The sequence below is a fragment of the Rhinichthys klamathensis genome, unplaced genomic scaffold (assembly GCF_029890125.1).
Source record: "Rhinichthys klamathensis goyatoka isolate OS25496 unplaced genomic scaffold, OSU_Roscu_1.1 h1tg000023l_1, whole genome shotgun sequence".
In the NCBI taxonomy this organism is placed as follows: Eukaryota; Metazoa; Chordata; class Actinopteri; order Cypriniformes; family Leuciscidae; genus Rhinichthys; species Rhinichthys klamathensis.
In genome coordinates, this window is record NW_026606574.1 from 88,668 (window position 1) to 107,341 (window position 18,674).

The following is an 18,674-nucleotide window of genomic DNA, read 5'->3' on the forward strand; positions in this document are numbered from 1 at the left end:
AAGGGATGTAGAATATGGTCATGCAGAATAAGGCATTAATATGTGCTTTATAAGTACTAATAAACAGCCAATATCCTATGCTAATAAGTAACTTGTTAATAGTGAGAATTGGACCCTAAACTAGTGTTACCATAAAAAAATATATATATATTATATATATATATATATATATATATATATATATATATATATATATATATATATATATATATATATATATATATATATATATATATATATAAGTACTGTTCTAGTAAGATCTATTCTATACTGGGATCAGTAAGATTTATTAAAGATGTTTTTGAAATAAGTTTCTAACCAAAGCTGCATTTGATTGATCAAAATTAGAGCAATAACAGTTATATTGTGCAAAATTATAAACATTTAATTTTTTTCAAATGAAATTTATTGAGGCCTATGTGATAGCAAAGCTGAATTTTCTGCATCATTACTCCAGTCTTCGGTGTCACATGATTCTTCAGAAATCATACTGATGAATATACTGATTTGGTGCTCAAGAAACATTGCTTGTTATTATCAATATTGAAAACCGTTGTGCTGCTTGATATTTTTTTGTTGATAACATGATACCCTTTTTTCAGATTTTTTTTTTGATAAATAGAAAGTTCAAAAGAACAGAATTTATTTTGTATCATTCTAGAAGTTTTTACTGTCAACTTCAGGTCAATTCAATGCATCCTTGCTGGAAAAAAAAGTACTAATTTCTGTCAAAATACAAAATCTTACCAACCCCAAACTATATAAATACACTACAACTGTATATATTGTTTTTATACAACATTTTTATTAACCCCTTCGTAAAATTGCATCAGGTTATATGTAATTTTTTTATGGTTTTGAATGTCTACCATAAACTGAGAATATTGATATACTCTCTGCTTACTTATGTAACTATGACTACTTCAACCAGTTAGTATATTAAGTGTAATGTATTGTGTGACAGACAGTTGTTTAATTAAATTGCTGATATCTTATGCTAGATGTGTTTGTGTCCATCAGATGGACAGTCAGAGCAGATGCATGTATAGAAGAGTGACTCTACTGTGTTTGTGTTTTTCTCTCTTCTCAGGTGTAATTGAGGTGGTGAGTAATGTCTTTGTGGAAGTCTCTGGTGTATATCTGGACAGAGAAATGCACTCAGGGATGAAGAGCTGTTCTTCTCTGCTCCTGTGTCTGCTGGACATCATCCACTGCCTACTCAAAAACCTTTCAGCTGTAGTCCGACTGGCCCTCCAGGTAACATTCTCTCTCTATTTCAGATTAGATTTATTGGCATGACAAGTAATTCAACTTAATTGTTTGTTGTTTGATTAACATAAATGACAGACAGCAGGAATTAGGCTGCTGTCACTTTAAGAGCTGCCCAGATCCAATACTGTTACACATGCATTTCCTTTCTCAACTGTTTACATTCACTTAAGGCATAAATGACTATTTACTAGGATACTTGCAAAGACGGGCATTTTGACACATTCAAGTGTGTGTATTTAACCGTTCAACGCCAATAAAGCGGAAAAAAAACCAGTGGCTTCACGTGAGCGCGTCTCTAAGACAGCCACCCATATAGCGAAATGAGTTCTGTTTCGCTGCCTATGGTACTTCAACAGTTTAAAATCACTTGTTTTTAAACCACAATGCTTAAAAACGCATGCAGACGGTAAGCTTTCGTGACCACCACGCACGCAGCACAGCAATGCCATGTGAGTGTAACCGCGATAGAGGCGATAGTCTAAAATCTCTACCGGTTGACAAATTTCTACCGGTTAATCGTGTCTACCGGTATATCGCCCACCCCTACTATCGGGTATGTTTAGGGTTTAGTGTAGGTGGTACGTTATTTGCAAATGCAAAGGTTAAAAGCATTAACCTTTTAGTGCAACTCACTGGACATTTTATTTCTAAACTGCTGTGCTACATAAAACAACTAACATACTAAAACGTTGCAAAATTCACGTTCATCTGTTTCGGATAAAACTGAACGCACTTTTAGCGCCACTAATTGGACTTTTCTCTTTGAAAGTATCACAAATTTTCAGAATTCTGTCACCACAGGCACGTTTTTCCGATAAGCGTGGGTTGTTCTTTACTCTTAGTATTGCAGGGTTTTAATATGATATCAGAAGATTCCAGAATTTTTATTTATAAAATCATTCGCCCGTAACGCGCCAGACGCTCAATTCGCGCCATTCGCGCGAACAAGGCGTATTCGCGTCTACCGCGCCACACTCCACGCCTCATTCGCGCCGCAGGAATTTTTTACGCGCATAACGCGTCTTTGCATTAACTTAACATTGAAATCACTCGCGCCTGACGCGCTATTCGCGTCCGGTGTGAACGCATCATAACAGCTGTGGTTGCCAGAATGATTCTGTAAAAATGCAGTAAAAATGTAAACAAATTTACAGAACAACATACATTTTACAATCTATCCACCTTATTCCTGACAAGCTTACTGCGTTTTGAATTATGGGCGGCACTTCCGGTTTGGGGAACTTCCATTCAAAAAGGCTGAAACGAATCATTTCAAATCATAAGGTTGCCCTACAAATAAAGCTGATCCGTCAGTTTGACTTAATGAGCAATCAGTTTTCTTTCATGTTTTATCTAAGAATAACATGAGAATAACGTAACACTTGGTATTTTAACGTGACATGTTATAACAAGAATATCCATAGTAAGAGCTCTGCATTCTTTTCCTCATGATTGTTTTCTTTTTTCCTTTTGAATTCCGCTGTAATAGTATGACAAAGGTCAACACATACTGCACATTTGTGGTCTGTTCTCCCGATTTAATTTACGATGTATACCATTAATAATTCACTGGAATCCTCTCCAAATCCTCACGTCTCTTTCCAGGTTTGGTTTCACAGGTAAATACAATTTATTATCTGTCAAAATGACTGAAATCACTTTAAAATAGTATCACGTAATGCTGAAGTAAAATACTTTTTTATTAAGGCAACGTATGTTACAGATTACCACAGTGATATTTAACCGACCGATTTAGCTGTGGAAAGATGCTTTTGAGATTATTCATGGTCTGTTGAAAGTTACCTTGTTGATGCTTTTACACTTTTAAATGTCCTTTTAATGTTCAATGGTTGAAGGGTGAGTAGAAAAATGTAATGTCATCGTAAAAGGTTTAAAAATCTATTATTGCGTCCATAGAGCTTAGTCTTTCACTGATTGTTTACATCTTAACGGAAGTTACACCCATAATTCGCACAAAGCGTCATGGGGCGCAGGAATACTGTGGATAAAAATGTGTCAAACCGGTAAATCCAACAGCCGTTTTGTACCTTTAACATATACTTTCAACCACCATAATAGCACTGGTAGTAAAGAGAAAGTAGCTTTTCCACAGCTGAGGAATATAATTGACTAATTACCGGGTTTTTTGTTTGTTTTTGTTTTACTGTAGCATTATTTTATAGTTAAAATAGCAAAAAAAAAATTTTACAGTGTAATTATGGAATATTTTTTTAATTCTGCCCTGGATGTTGCATTTGTTGTGTGTTGGTGTATTGATTGGATATTTTACATAATTGGGCTTACAATTAGACGTTTGTCCCATTTTCATATTCTAGTTTTTTAAATGGACCCCTCATCCTATTGGCATAAAGGGCAATGGGCTCAATCGCAGATTCTAATATTTCCAGCCAAATCCTAACAGGAGTTTCTAAAGGGCATTGTCGTTTTATGGCATACAAGGCCCTGCGGCCATTATCTCCCAGTTCATTTACTGCAGGGTTATAGTTTCCTGTGGAATTGCTTTTAGTACTAGATAATAGTAGTGTAATGAGCTTATGTGGTGTGAATATGTGTTGTGTTTTCTGGGATGTGGATCTTTTGTGGAAGGTCATGATTGTGTATTTATTTGGGTTGACTGGCAGTATTACTCCAGCAGTTCCAGGTTTAGCTGTAAACACTGTTCAGTGTAAGACAGCAGAACCACTCATCTGTGCAGAGCAGGTGTTTGATTTGATGTTGAGTGAAGTGAGACCAGGGGCGGAAGGTCATTCCACACAGATTCCACCTTGTTCATTGATTGTACATGTTGATGTACATATTGAACAATGTTGGGCTAAATCAGCAACATTCATTCCACTGTCCTGAGAAATGTGTTATCTTTTGTTGCCTTTTTTTTATTTTTTTATGCATTGACTTTTAGTGTACATTGATTTAATAAGGTTGCAGGTTTTACCTCCTACACTTTGTACCAGATAGAATGAAATCCATCCATCCGTATGTTAGTGTGATTTAAAGTTTCACATTGAAGTACACAGATTTCTGTTATTTGGATCTGTGTTTTCTTTTCTTTTTCTATTTCAAAATAAAAATTTTGATTTCGATGTTCCTTTAAATATTTAATGAATATTTTCACAGATATCGTGACACCTTTAATACGAGTATATTGTAGGTATCCAGAACATTATCTATCTTTGCTGTCATTATTTTTGTATGGTTTCATGTTGGTACTGTATGGTACTATTTACTGATTTTTTTTTTTACTGAAGTTAGTTTGTCCTATGATATATGAAGTGATTGGACAGAGTTTTTTATTTTTATTTTATTTTTTAAGAATACTCTGAAAAATAAGGGATCTAGGTCTTTTATCAGTACTGAATTATTCCCCCAAATATGTCCCCTCGTATGACAGTTGACAGAGACACACACTGTGTCCGAAATCGAATACTTCCCTACTATGTACTATGCAAAAAACAGTATGCCAAAAGAGTAGTTTGTCCTAATGCATGATATTCGACAAACAGTAGGCGAAAAATCCCCGGATAAACTATTACTTTCACCGAGATTCTGAAGTGCGCATTCGATGGACACTACTATCCCATGAGGCCACATGAGAGGATTTATGAATGGAAGTGAAGCGACACAACTGAGATTTGTGGGTCAGTAACAGTATGGCAATATACGGCGAATATAGTACGTCCAAAATTTCATTCATACTGCCCATATAGAGCGTACTTTTTGAAAGTACAGTTTTGAAGTAAATTCAAATGTAGCACCTACTCTGACAATACGTGAATCCGGATGCAGCGACAGTCTCTCCCATTCTTATTGACAATATGGTCATGGTTATTTCTGTGGAAAGGCAAAATTTTGTTATTTATAGATGACATCTTATTAATATTTTTACTTTCCTGTGTCCGTGAAGTCAAGCTGTAATCCTGTTTTTGCATTTAGATCCCCACAAACAAGCACATTTCCCTGAGCCTGGATAGGGCATGTCTCTTTTTCCAGTGTATGAAACATATCTTCTCTGCAGGAGGGGTTATGGCGGTGGAATGTATATGCCATGTAGGAAGATGTCTTGTTGTGACAGGAAAAGTTCTTTATGGAGTTTCAGCTAGATATGGTGTTTGCCATTTCCATGGTGTCAATGTAGTGGGGAAATTTATTCTGCCTTGGCACAGTTTGCTAAGTTTTTGTGAGGTTAAAATGATTTCTCAGTAATTGGGAGGACAGTCTTTCCCTCTTGTTTTCTTAATTGGCCTCTATCAGGGTTCCCACGCGTCCTGGAAAACCTGGAAAATGAAAGACCAATTTTCCAGTCCTGGAAAACACATGGAAAATGGGGAAAAAAGTAAAATGTCCTGGAAACGTTTGTGTTGTCCTGGAAAATAATTTTCCCTCCTTGTGGATGAACGCAAACGGGTTAAACATTTTACGCATGAATGTCTGTTTTCAGCTGCCTTCAACGGGTAATATTGGGCGAAAGCGCTTGTCTGCTTTCATTTCTGCATGTAGCCAGCACAGCGCCCCACGTGACACAAACCTGCCAATATGTACGCATTTTGCGTAGCAACAGGCCGGGATCACCCAATGGGCATTATGGGCACGGGCCCATTCGCACTTGGGGCCCAAGCGAGTGGAATGTTTTTTTTTTTTTTTTTTTTTTTTTTATTTCCGATAGCGGAGCGTACATTTGCACTACGTGCCTGTCTTTTTAGCAAAAATATACCCTTCACTAAATATCTACAGTGTCGTCGGGCGTGTGGTGCTTGAAAGCAGCTTTTGACACGTTCGACCCGAGTTCAAATCCGCCTTTTGCCGAACTCTCTCTTCTCCCTTTTCCCAACACATATGAGATGTAAAATGTATAGCCTATACCATAAAGGTCTCTAGCGTTATATTTTGCCAACGAACTAACATCGAAACCGTGATATGGCTTTGTGCCTTTATAAAACAGCACAAGACTGTAATTAAAGGTCCCGTTCTTCGCGATTCCATTTTTCAAACTTTAATTAGTGTGTAATGTTGCTGTTAGAGCATAAATAATACCTGTAAAATTATAAAGCTCAAAGTTCAATGCCTAGCAAGATATTTTAATTTAACAGAAGTCCCCTTTCAAAGCCTAGAGCGAACGGCCGGTTTGGACTACATCCCTCTACTTCCTCTTTTAATGACGTAACTAGAACAGTTTTTTGACTAATCTCCGCCCACAGGAATACACAAAAAAAGGGGGGCGTGGTCTTGTTGCGCTCCTATGGAGAAGAAGCACTTCACATGCGCATGCATCTCCAATTTATGGTAAGAGGCGTGACCTTTCCGGGCAACGTGCAAAAAGCTGCTGTCAAATCAAAACACAGGAACCGCTGGCACAATCAGAACTCGTTACGTATTTCTGAAGGAGGGACTTCATAGAACAAGGAAGTCATCAGGCCGTTTTTTGGACAGTGAAAACCATAAAAATTCTGTGTTTTTTTACAAAAGTATTTCAAAAGTATTGTAATGTTCCTATACAATAGTGTAAGTAAAATACATTTTTGTAATAATAATTTTCATTTATACAGTACATGTATAGGCTATATGGATTTTACGTAATAGTAATAATTATATAAATAATTATTACATTATTGTAATAATCGTTTGGCATCCTAAAACACCAGTGACAATGTAATGTAGACTGAGACTCTATATAATAACTAAAAAGATGTTTGATCCCTCTTTAATGTCCAGGTACAAGTCAATGCTTTTCCTTTGTTCAATGTTACAGTTCATGGGTTGGAGCCGGTTAAAGCTCTTAATTTTGAGCTCTCAAAGTGCACCAGATTGATGCATTTAACCTTAAAATGTAAAAAAAATTCTTGCGGGGGAGCATGCCCCCAAACCCCCCTAGAGAGACGGAGGTAAAACCAACATAGTTTTACAAAATCCTATGGGAAAGAACAATAATTTATGAACTTTACTCCAAAAACAAAGTTTCTTTTAAATCAGTAAAACTGTTAATGCCAGATTAAAATTGGACAAACTATACATTTGGCCTGCCTAAGGGGGGCCTACAAGAAAAGGGGCCAAGGGGCCTCCGAATTCTTAATCCGGCCATGGCTGTATCGACAGCGGTTTTTCTCCCTCTCTCTGTTGAGTGACAGAGGAGCAGTGGAGAGCTGTGGGCGTGTCGTCACTCATACCTTTGCGTGAAATATATTTTTGGTTTTAGTGGAGCCGTAGCGAGCACGACGACAGCTTCGAGATAGCAACGGGTAACAGGTAGTCTTACCGGGCCAAGTTCCAGTCAGTATTTCATACTTGTTCTATTGGCCGACAGAAGAAACAAAAAACGTGAATGAGAAAAACGTCATGAATTCAGCTCTATCAAAATACTGTGTATGTGCACAGAGCCCCAACTTTTCATGCTGTTTTTAGCTAGATACACAGACCGCAGAGAAGAGGCAGTGAGAACTGAAGACTTGCATGTTCATTTGAACACAATTGTTAACGTAAATTAATTGAATTCAACATGCTGAATTAATAAATAAAATGATTTTTAGTGGTAACCATAAATTTATCATAATTGATTCGCACTGTAGCAGCTGAGAAAGTCTTAAAAATATGCTGGAAAAGTCCTGGAAAATCATTTCAAGAAAAGAGTGGGAACCCTGTCTATCCTTCTCACTCTGTATTTCTTCTAGGATTTCAATTTTGTTTAAATTTATGAATATGGGTATACGTGAATAAGCATATTAAACAGTAGTCTCAGCCTCAGATGTGCCTCCTTTTACTGACCACACAAAAATGAAAAAAGATCATAGGGTTTGAATCTGTTGAATATATATATATATATATATATATATATTAGAGAGAAAGAGAACTCTTTGAAAGATACATTTGTTTGATACACTTAGTAGAAAACAAGCAAAACTCTCTCAATCTCTTGATAAATATATATTGTATATGCCTCTGCTTGTTTTTCTGCTTCTGTCACTTTACAAAAATGTCACTTTACATCTCAGACAGGGTGTGCTACTAAATAACTGCATTTTCCAGGAGTGTGACAGTAGCACAGCTGTTTTCAAAACCATACTAATTTTCTCTCTGTTTTGCCTCTAACCATTCCTGTTGCATACGTTATGGATGGATTTGGATGGTCTACTAGTCATCTAGGAACCAACTAGTTGGATATTGAGGTTGACTAGTGAGTTTTTTTCTTGACAAGAATTTTGATATGGTACATTATGACAAATCTGTACCACAACAGAAAATTTTCAACAGTTTATTGTATTCTTTTCTTTAATGTTTCCTCTTTAATTTAGGGCTGGAACAAAGAAATTCAAAAATAAATAACAATACAAATTAAAATAAATAAAAAAACGACATCAATTATCAAATAATAAACAGATCAAAATACACTTAATAGCCTTAATAGCCAAAATACACTTCATTTTTCTTGTTTCTCATGTCACAGACTGCTCTGTAAATCCCCTCATGCTCTTTTTCTCGTTCCAGGAGATATCCATCCTTATTTTGTTTTCCCTCTCTCACCCTCGCCGTCCCATCCTCTTGTTTGTAAACACTTCTCACTCTGTCACCCTTATTTCTTGAGCTGTTCTCCTCGTTTTTCTCTCTCTCTCCTCCTTTCCCTACACCCCCCAGCCCCCCCATCCTCAGGGAGCGCTTGCCTGCTACTGTCGCCGTAGGCATGCTTTTAGGGGGTTCATGTCTGGATCCTCTCCTCACTGATGATTAGATTGTTATGCAATGACAACTGCTATGCAGATACCAGCAGGATACATCCAGCCACTCACTCCGAGTGGATCCACCACACCTTTTACCCATAATTACTCGCAGCGGACATCTTTGTCGGAGATACCGAGTGTGCGCGCACACGAGCGTTCGTGTTCAATTTCCACTGCTTTGACGTCTAATAGTTCCCAGTGCTATTTTTACCGGTACGCTTCAGCAGACCCGTGGTAAACAGTGCTTTAAAGTCGGATATGTGGCACACAGGACTCACAGGAAGTCGCTCCCCTGTCAGTTCCTCCTCAACCCTCATTATCCACCCAAGGCCTTTGTCTTTCCCTCAGCGTCCTTCCATACATATTCATGCACGGACATCGGCAAAATGGAGCCTGTAATGGAATTCAGTACTCTGAGAGAGAGAGAAAAAAGCGACAGAAGAGAGAAAGCAAAGCTTATTAAAAAAAAGTGTCCACACAACCCAAATTCGTTTGGGTGATAATGATGAGGGAGACATTCCCGAACACTTTTCCCCACTGCGCCGACTGTCCTTCCCTCTCGCGTTTCTCTCACGATGTCAGCCCGAGCTCCGTCATTAATATTTTAAATGAGTGAAGGGAGTTTAATTGTGAAAAAGCTGCAGTCCTATTAAGCGAAGGCTTGCTGTAATCTCATTGCTCCGGTCTGTCAATCTGCTTGAGGATCCCAGACACTCACATTCACTGAAATATTAGGCAGAATAAGACAGCTAGAGACAGCGGGATGAACTTTTGAACCAGACCCACAGCACGGCTGCTCTCGCTGATGACTGATGGGTAACAAACTTTGCATTTCTTATGCATTCTTGCTGCTGTTGTCTATTTTTATCTGTCTGTCTGTGTCTCTCTCTCTCTCTACCTCTCTCTCTATGACAGCTGTTACTAAAGAGTAAGATGTTGTGGCTGATGGTAGACAGCGAGCTGTACACATTGTTCCGTTCCGGCAGCAGAGCTGGGCAGTGTTCAGAGACCCCAGCACCTCTGAGGAGCGTCTCTGTTAAAAATAGCACCAGCTTCAAGCTACTGTACTTCCTGTGATGATTACATGAGCAGGAATCTCTCAGACTCTCAATCCTCTGTTGCGTTGGCTCTTGAGTTCTCTTCTCTAAGCATCCCCCCAATGACTGACTGTCCTCATTTTCTTCCTTTCGCTTCCCCTTTATTCTCCCTCTCTTTTTTTTTCTTCTCGGTCTAATAATGCTCTCTCTGCTTCTCTTTTTTGTAGAGATCAGACAGTAATGAAAACACTGAGGCTGCAGAGGAACTGCTACTCATCAACAAGCCACTGACAGACCTAAACAACCTCCTCATTCAACTGGTCAGTGTGTGTGCGAGCATGTGTTTCATACAAACTTTACATCTGTTTTGCCTAACCATTCCTTTTGCATAAATTATGCATGGGTCATTATGGTCTACTAGTCATCCAATATTTGACTTTTTTTAAACAGTGCCATATGGACTCTAGCACCACTCTACCAACTCTACCACAACAGAAAATTGTAATATATATATATATATATATATATATATATATATATATATATATATACATAATTTATTTCATTTAGGGCTGCAACAACTTGTAAAAATGTAAATTTTATATAATTTTTATATAAAAATAAAATTATATATATATATAACTGAATATATACACAATTAATGGTTAGTGGAAAAATATTGATTTTACTGATTTATTTTTTTGAACATTAAATTTAGGTATATTAAAAAAGGTAATAAAAAAAGCTTATTTTACAAGGGTAAAGAAATGAGAGTAAAGGTGTGGTCACATTAGCAAAATTTTGCGGGCAAAAAGGGTCCATTGTCTCAGCATAGCTAAGTATAAGGCACAGCTCACACAGAACTCACTTTAAAACCAAGCTGTTGGTCAGCATGGTGAATTCAAGTGATCGTATTGAAAATGAGCAAAACTGAGTCATCTGTGTGAAACTCCAAATAGCATGGATTCCTATTGGAATGACTCAGTTTTTCCCATGAAGTGATCACATCTTAACAGGTTATGATCAGGGGAGTGAATGTTACCTGTTAACACAGAGTCTGTGCTTCCATTCATCAATTCACTCACACATCAGTTGTGGTAAACAGAAGCTCAAGCATGTTCGCCTGACGTGCGAGAACCAATGAGGTTCATTCTCGTGTTATGCAGCACGTTTGATTCTGCAAGAACCAATGAGGTTTTTTCTTGTGTTACGCAGCACTTTTGAGCTTCATCAAGAACCAATGAGGTTTGTTCTCGCGCATTAAGCAGGTTCGGTTGAGCTTCTTTCATGTTTGTTGATAAATGTTTAAATGTGAATTAAAGCCTAAATTAAATCAGTTAATCATATAAAGAGATCGAGTATCTTCAGAAAATTTGGACTAAGCCACTCAATTAATTTGGATTAGTGTTATGATCTCTTAATGAAAAAAAATGAAAATAAAATATATTTATTTGTGTTCTGAAGAATTTGTTTAACTAATCTGAATAATCTGCTGGTCTATAATAGCTTTGTGCAATAAAGGTTATGTAGCCTAATTTGGATATATGTCAGTTAATGTATTGACATGTATATATGATTATTAATATCCAGATATTACTCAGAAACACATCAGATATTGAAAATGTCATGTTTCACATTCCTAACAAAAAAACTGCCAAATAAATCTGGTTCTCAATGTTCTTGTCCTTAACTCTGGGACTTTATAAGACCATAGTGTTCAACGTTTATGAATCTCAAGGCCCAAAAATGTTCCCACTGCTCTCTGACCTGTACATTGGAGTTCACAGAATAATCTGGAGGTACTGAACTGAAATATTGATTGGAATCATCATCCATGGGTCCACCAAAGCAGATTCACTTAAAAAAATCAAGACTATGTCTTCAGCAAGTATGGGATTTGTTTTTGTTATCTTATCACAAGTGGTCAATAGAAGTTAGAAATGGAGTCTAAAACATGTTATGATCAGTTCACTGAAACCCAACCCAAGCTCATTAGAAATACATGACTCTGCCTAAATTTTCTGAAACACTGCAAAAACGTGCCTATATCAGGGTTCCCGCGGATCCTTAAAAAGTCTTAAAAAGTCTTAAATTAGATTTTTTAAATTTAAGACCATAAAAAAGTCTTATAAAGTCTTATTTTTACTTATGAAAGGTCTTACATTTTAGATGACACTTTGACTTAGACATATCTAAAAGCTTTCCAAATTAAAACTATCTAATTAGCGTACGTATTTTTTTATTTATTATTCTATCTTTGTGGATTTGCTAGTTCACGTGACATTTCGCGTCACTCGCGAGTCGCGGCAGCATAACTGTCTCCTGCACGCGAGAGGAGAGAAAGAGAAGAAAGGTCGTAAATGTCAGTTCAGTTGTAAGTTCATTCTTTATGTGCGTATGGTGTGCGATGTGTATTGTCTATTATGATATTGTAATCATTGTTTTAACAATGTACGAGGCACTGCGAGCTGACATCGCATTTGTCTCGTGCTTTCACTGCGTGATGTGTGCAGTGTAACTGTTATGTCCCCAAATTAGTTTTTGTCTTATATTTATATCATATTATGTTCTTATATTAGAATATCACATCAGAAAGAGTGCCGTTTTCCCGTGCACGATTCCAAGTGTGATATTTGTTATACAACTGTTAAATTAACAATAAGTTAACATTGAAACTACTTTTTAGACACAATATTGTCAATATTGTTTGTTTTCCCTTTATTTCGCCTACTATAATTTCAAAATGAAACCGTAGCAGAGTCTCAATGCAACCGACAGCGATGATTTCTTGACTGAAATCCGCGTTTTGAACGAATCACTTGCTTTTTTCCGAATGAATCAGCCGTTTGAACGAATCGGTTGAATGAATGACTCCCTCAACTCACTTATTAAGACAGTGATTTATTTGCCGCTGCGGTTTCATATTTAAAGTACCCTTTAAATAAAATGTTAAATATTGAATATTGATTTAAAAATATATATCTCATAGCTTTATTTATGCAGTTGTAAATGGAGTGTAAATATATTAATGCCACTTCTGATGCCACTTCTGTGTCACCTCTGCACTGCAAAGATGGATTTTGATTGCATTATTTAATTTGACTGGTAACAGTGGTACTGTATGATTATTATATAATTAAGTATTATTGTATAATTACTGTATAATTTAATTTGAATGATAGTATTTGACATTAAAGGTGATGCATAACTCTAAATAAGTTTAGAAAAAATGTCCATATAGGTGAAAATGCCCCTGAAAAAATCAATTTAAGGTGGCAAATATTGCCCCTTAATCAAAATATTAATTTCTGTCACTGCTGTGAACCGACCACTGCATAGAATATGAAAAATATAAATATCTTCGTGAGTCAGCTGTCAACAACAGACCTAAACCAGCCATGGCACCAGCACAAAAACACAATCAGTAAAATATCATCTAATTATTATCAACAAAACGTTGAAAATATCAAGATATATTTGTCAATACTGCACAGCCCTAATGTACGGTATTAATTTTGATTTCTTAAGGTCTTAAAAAGGTCTTAAAAAGCCTTAAATTTGACTTTCAAAAGTGTGCAGGAACCCTGGTATATATGTCTTTCAATGCAGTTTATATCTGAAATGACACTAGTGGCAGTAAAACAGCAACAACTTTTATTATTTTATTTTCTATTTATTCATGTATGTATTTGTTATGCTTTGTTAACAGTATTGGTTAGGTTTAGTGTAGGTTGTCCTATAATTGTGAGAGAGCATTAACCTTTAAGCACCACTCTCCAGACGTTTCATTTCCATACTGCCATGACACATATAAGAACCAACGTGATAATACGTTGCCATAGTTCGCGTTTGAATGTTTCAGTTAGCTGTGAACTGTAGCACCAGTCACTGGATTTTGAAAGTGCTGTGAAACGTGCTACAAGCAAAGCAATATCATTTAGCAAAGATTTACCCATGAACACTGGGCTTTTTTAATAAACCCACATCTGCAATGGAGAATAGCATGATATGGATTATAGCACCTCTTGTGGACGTGTCACCTGAAAAGCGCAGCAAAATGTACCTGGAGCAACGTATTTCAGGTTATAGAAATGTAGGCCGGGTAACTTATTTCCAATGGGTTGCCAAAACCACATACAGTGGTAGTTGCATCAAAACAAGTTGTCAAACTTTGTTGTGTTGTACCAAAATACACTGATTACGATGGAAATTACAGATGCCTTTCTTATCCTTTTTATTTGGTTCTTTTTCTATTCACTTGTAAGCTGTATAACATAGGTTTAATTTAATCATATTTTGTTACATGATGCCAAATTAGAATCTTAAAGTATATCTTTAGTTTTTTTATTTATTATTATTATTACTTTAAAAGTCATACTAGATGTCTAAATGTTACATTTCTGTAAAAAATGAAGTGAGATACATTATTCTCCCATGTCACTGTTGCTGAGCTCTAGTCTCGTGCTTACAGCTGATTGGTCCATGGTTGGCCTCAAAGGTTCCAGGGTAGATAAAGTGTCATACTGGAAAAACCCTTTTGGCTCTAATTGGAATTTTTATTTTTAGAGTCCTGATGATGTGTGGACAATACTGTGGTTTGTAGTAAAGAAATACAAAGATATCAAATCATACCTGATGACCATTCTACAAATAAGAATGTCATTTTAATATCAGTTTGCATCAAAATGATTCCACTGTCTCCAACAATAATTTCATGAAATATAATAAAGTGTTCTTTGATGTGAAATCCATTATTAGATTATAGTAAGTGCATATGGGCCGTTTTTACACTCTATCACATTCTCACGTGTCATTAACCGATCCCTATAATGAATAATGGAGCATCCATTTCGAATATAATCAATCCAGACAAGTGAGACATTCATAATTGAAAAGAGAGATTTACTTCTCATTCGTTTCATGGAAGCCGCAAATTGACAGAAAGATAGATTGAATTTCATCGCCAATGAATGTTGTGTGTTTGCCAAGGGTTTTGTATCTTTCTCATGAAAGCATATTAGAACAGCCAGCCATAGAAGACTCGATACAGCCTTTGAAAAGAGGGTCTGGGTGTTTGTGGGAGATGCAATGAACTGAAATGCTGTTCAGTATTAGTTTGTGTGGAAGGCTTTGTTGTATTTCATATTCCATTGTGAGTTTCAGATATTGCACACTGTATATGACTCATGTCTAATAGAGGCTTTCAGCAGACACTAGATGACATCTAGATGAGACTATGCTGAGAATCCCATCTATTGAAGATAGTGAGAGAGTGAAATGAAAGTGGTTGGCATAGTGATGCACTGTGGCATAATATTACCACAGATGGCAGAAAGACCAGAGACCAGCTTCCCACCAACACACTCCACTCAACTCTGTAACCCTCAGACGTGCATCCAGCTTGTGTATGTGTGTTTAAGTGGCAAGCTGTACCCGCATGACCCTCAAAGCAGAATCCAAGTTGCCCACTGTGCCAGGAAAAACTGACAGACTCATTCTTGGGGCAAAAACGAGTTTTTGCTGTTAAAAATGCATGACGCAAGTCAGTAGAACCAAAAAAAAAGCACAAGATCTAGAGCGTGTTTCCCAACCCTGTTCCTGGAGGCACACCAACAGTGCACATTTTGGATGTCTCCCTTATCTTACACATATATTTCTGGTCTTGGAGTCTCTATTCACAAGCTGATGAGTTGGATCAGGTGTGTTTGATTAGGAAGAGTTCGAAAATGTGTAGTGTTGACATGCCTCCACGGAAATGGTTGGGAAACACCAGTCTAGAGACATGTTTTTAAAAGTTGGACAACTTTTAACTTGAGCACTGCATTTTTAGAATATAACATTGCAAAATGCGAGAACAACAGTTAAAGACTCCCGTCTAGCGGGTGTTTACATTGAAAAACAATGAAAAAGTAGCGTAGTGGAATGGAAAAGCGCATTCTTACACACTAAAACTAACACACAATGCTGTTGTGAAAAACATTTTCAAACCCTGGATTTTCTTGTGCATTATCTAAAATCTGACATCCAATCATTCTCTTGCAAAGACACTCAGGACACTGTTTTTAAGTGTTTTCTGTGATTGGATCACAGCTGATCACATTAAAAGGCAGGTGTTAATGCACCCAAGATTGTGATCGAATCATGATCGGATCGCTGAAAACACATTTGAAGGTCTGGGATTGATCCTTATCACATTTGATGAAAGCTGAAATGCTACTGCGTTTTTATTCTGCATATTCTGTTAAGTAATGTGTAGTTACTATATAATAAACATGTAATTAAGTAATAAGAAAATGCTCTTGCAATCTACTCACCCGATTTGATCAACAGTATCCAATTATCAAATTATTTAGACTTGGAATCTTGTTTCTCTACTTTATCTCCCCAAAGCACTTGAAAACTTTTTATCCTCTTTTTCGTCACTTAAAATCCCTATAAACACCTTTAAATGGGGGGTTTGTCCTGACAGAAAACACAGATGAAGGAAGTCAATGCAGTCAGTCAAAAAAAAAAATCCAGATTCTATCCAGATTTTTAAAAAAAACAGCATTTGCCAAAAATAAATGTGGCTTGTGGCTCTGTGGCAATATGAAAACTCTGTTAGAGCACCCGCCTGGCCCAAAACCAACAATGGCTCAACAGGACTTCCTGTTTTTTTTTTGTTTTTTTTTTGACTAATGATAGATGGGCAGAGTGTTCGGGGAAAATATCTAAATATAAATGTTTTACAGTGTCATATACTTTCTGGAATAGCTTCTTTTTTAAAAGAGTCAAGGTCATTTTTGAAAAACCATGAATATGTTTCTATCTACTTTCTAGTTCAGTACATACACTGCTTAGTGAGTCAGACATTTTCAGTACTGTGCACTCAAACATCCACTCCCAATGAATTACATACTGGACACGACAGTTAAGAAAGAAAGGAAAAATACACATTGGCTGCTCAGTATACTTACCAGAAGTCTCATCATGTCTTCTCTATCAAGTCATCAGAAGTGGTGCATATTTCATTATGTCACTTTTTAACAAGTACAGTGAAGATGTATGTTAAACAAAATGGAAGATATACCAGCAGGTCATCTCATCATATGATGATGTTGGTTAATTAAAGGGATTGTTCACTTTGAAATAAATTTTTGGTATGTTTTAGCTTACCTCAAGGGCATCCAAGATGTAGGTGTCTTTGTTTCCGCAGTAGTTTCAATTTTGATATTTTTAGGTCAAACTGTTCTTGTCTGTCAGTCATATAATGCAGGTCTATGGTCACCACCTCAAAGAGCATGCACAGAGAAGTCCAAATTAAACATGATTTAATGACTCGTAAATGTAAGTACACATTGATGGCCTAAAACACGAAACGAGCGGTTTGTGTGAGAAAACGAACAGTATTTATATCGTTTTTACCTCTTGTAACCACAGCCACGTCCAAGTGATCTGATGGCGCGGGTGCTTCGGTCTGTGCAAGCGCCCTTGAGGTAAGCTAAAACATACCAAAAATTAATTTCAAAGTGAACTATCCCTTTAATGCCAGCTGTGTTTTTAATGAACAACATCATAACTGTGTCGCAGGCAATTGAATCATCAGTGTCCCACTGTTTTCTGGATCAAGATTTTTGAAGAAAATATAAATGCATATATAAAATCTAAATTTGAAGGTTCTGTATTGCATACTGTGTATTACATTTTTGCTTTTATACAGTTCACATAAAAGGTTAGTTCGCCCAAAATGAAAATTCTGTCATCATTCATCATGTCGTTCCAAACCCATAAGAGTTTTGTTCATCTTAGGAACACAAATTAAGATATGTTTAATGAAATGTTAGAGATTTCTGTTCCTCCATTGAAAGTCATTTCACCCAAAATTTCAAAATGTTCATAAAAAGGTTTTGTAAAAAGAAATCCATTTGAATCAAGCAGTTTAATTCAAGTCTTCTGAATAGACACGGATCAGTTTATATAATCAAAAGATTTAACTAATAGGCTTTTATTCCACATATATGCAATGAGGTTCATTCTCGTGTCACGCCAGCATGTTTGAGCTTCAGCAGAACCTGTGTTTGTTCTTGTGCATCCAGCAAGGTTGAGCTTCAGTTGACCATATTTGATGTGCTCTATGAATGTTAGCTGATCAATGTTTATGTGAATAAAAGTCTAAATTCAATCTGTTCATCATATAGCCGTGTCTCTTCAGAAGATTTGCACTCAAACACTCATTTGGATTTATTTTACAATGTGTTTATGAAAGTTCTGAACCATCTTGACTTTCAATGGAGGGACATAAATCTTTCAGATTTCTCTAAAAATGTGTGTTTTGCTAATGAATACAAGTCTTATGGGTTTGGAACGACATGAGAGTGAGTAATTGTTGACCAAATTGAAATTTTTGTGTGAGCAATCCCTTTATAATAATGTTTCATTGTGAATAATAAACAATGCAAGTATTAAAATAAGTTTTTAAAAAAGCATGTTTTTTTTTAAATAGTTTAAAATCAAGTACATCATGTAACATTGCAGGACACTGCTGTCACTCCTTGAAATTTAATGTCAACTACCCGCCTGCAGAATTCTGCAGAAAGATATCCACAGCATTTCATCATTCGCCAGAACACCTGTTATTCACATTCTAGACATTCACTGGTCC

General features: G+C 36.5%; 1 protein-coding gene across 1 annotated transcript in view; it reads left to right on the forward strand.

The window, feature by feature from the left end:
- The window catches only part of LOC130077435 (serine/threonine-protein kinase ULK4-like), a 143,932-nt gene that overhangs the window by 83,790 nt on the left and 41,468 nt on the right, over nucleotides 1-18,674 (forward strand). The window contains exons 11-12 of the mRNA XM_056242675.1: nucleotides 1,091-1,257; nucleotides 10,261-10,353. Of these exons, the coding sequence (XP_056098650.1) occupies nucleotides 1,091-1,257; nucleotides 10,261-10,353 (260 nt within the window). The remainder of the gene's footprint in view (nucleotides 1-1,090; nucleotides 1,258-10,260; nucleotides 10,354-18,674) is intronic.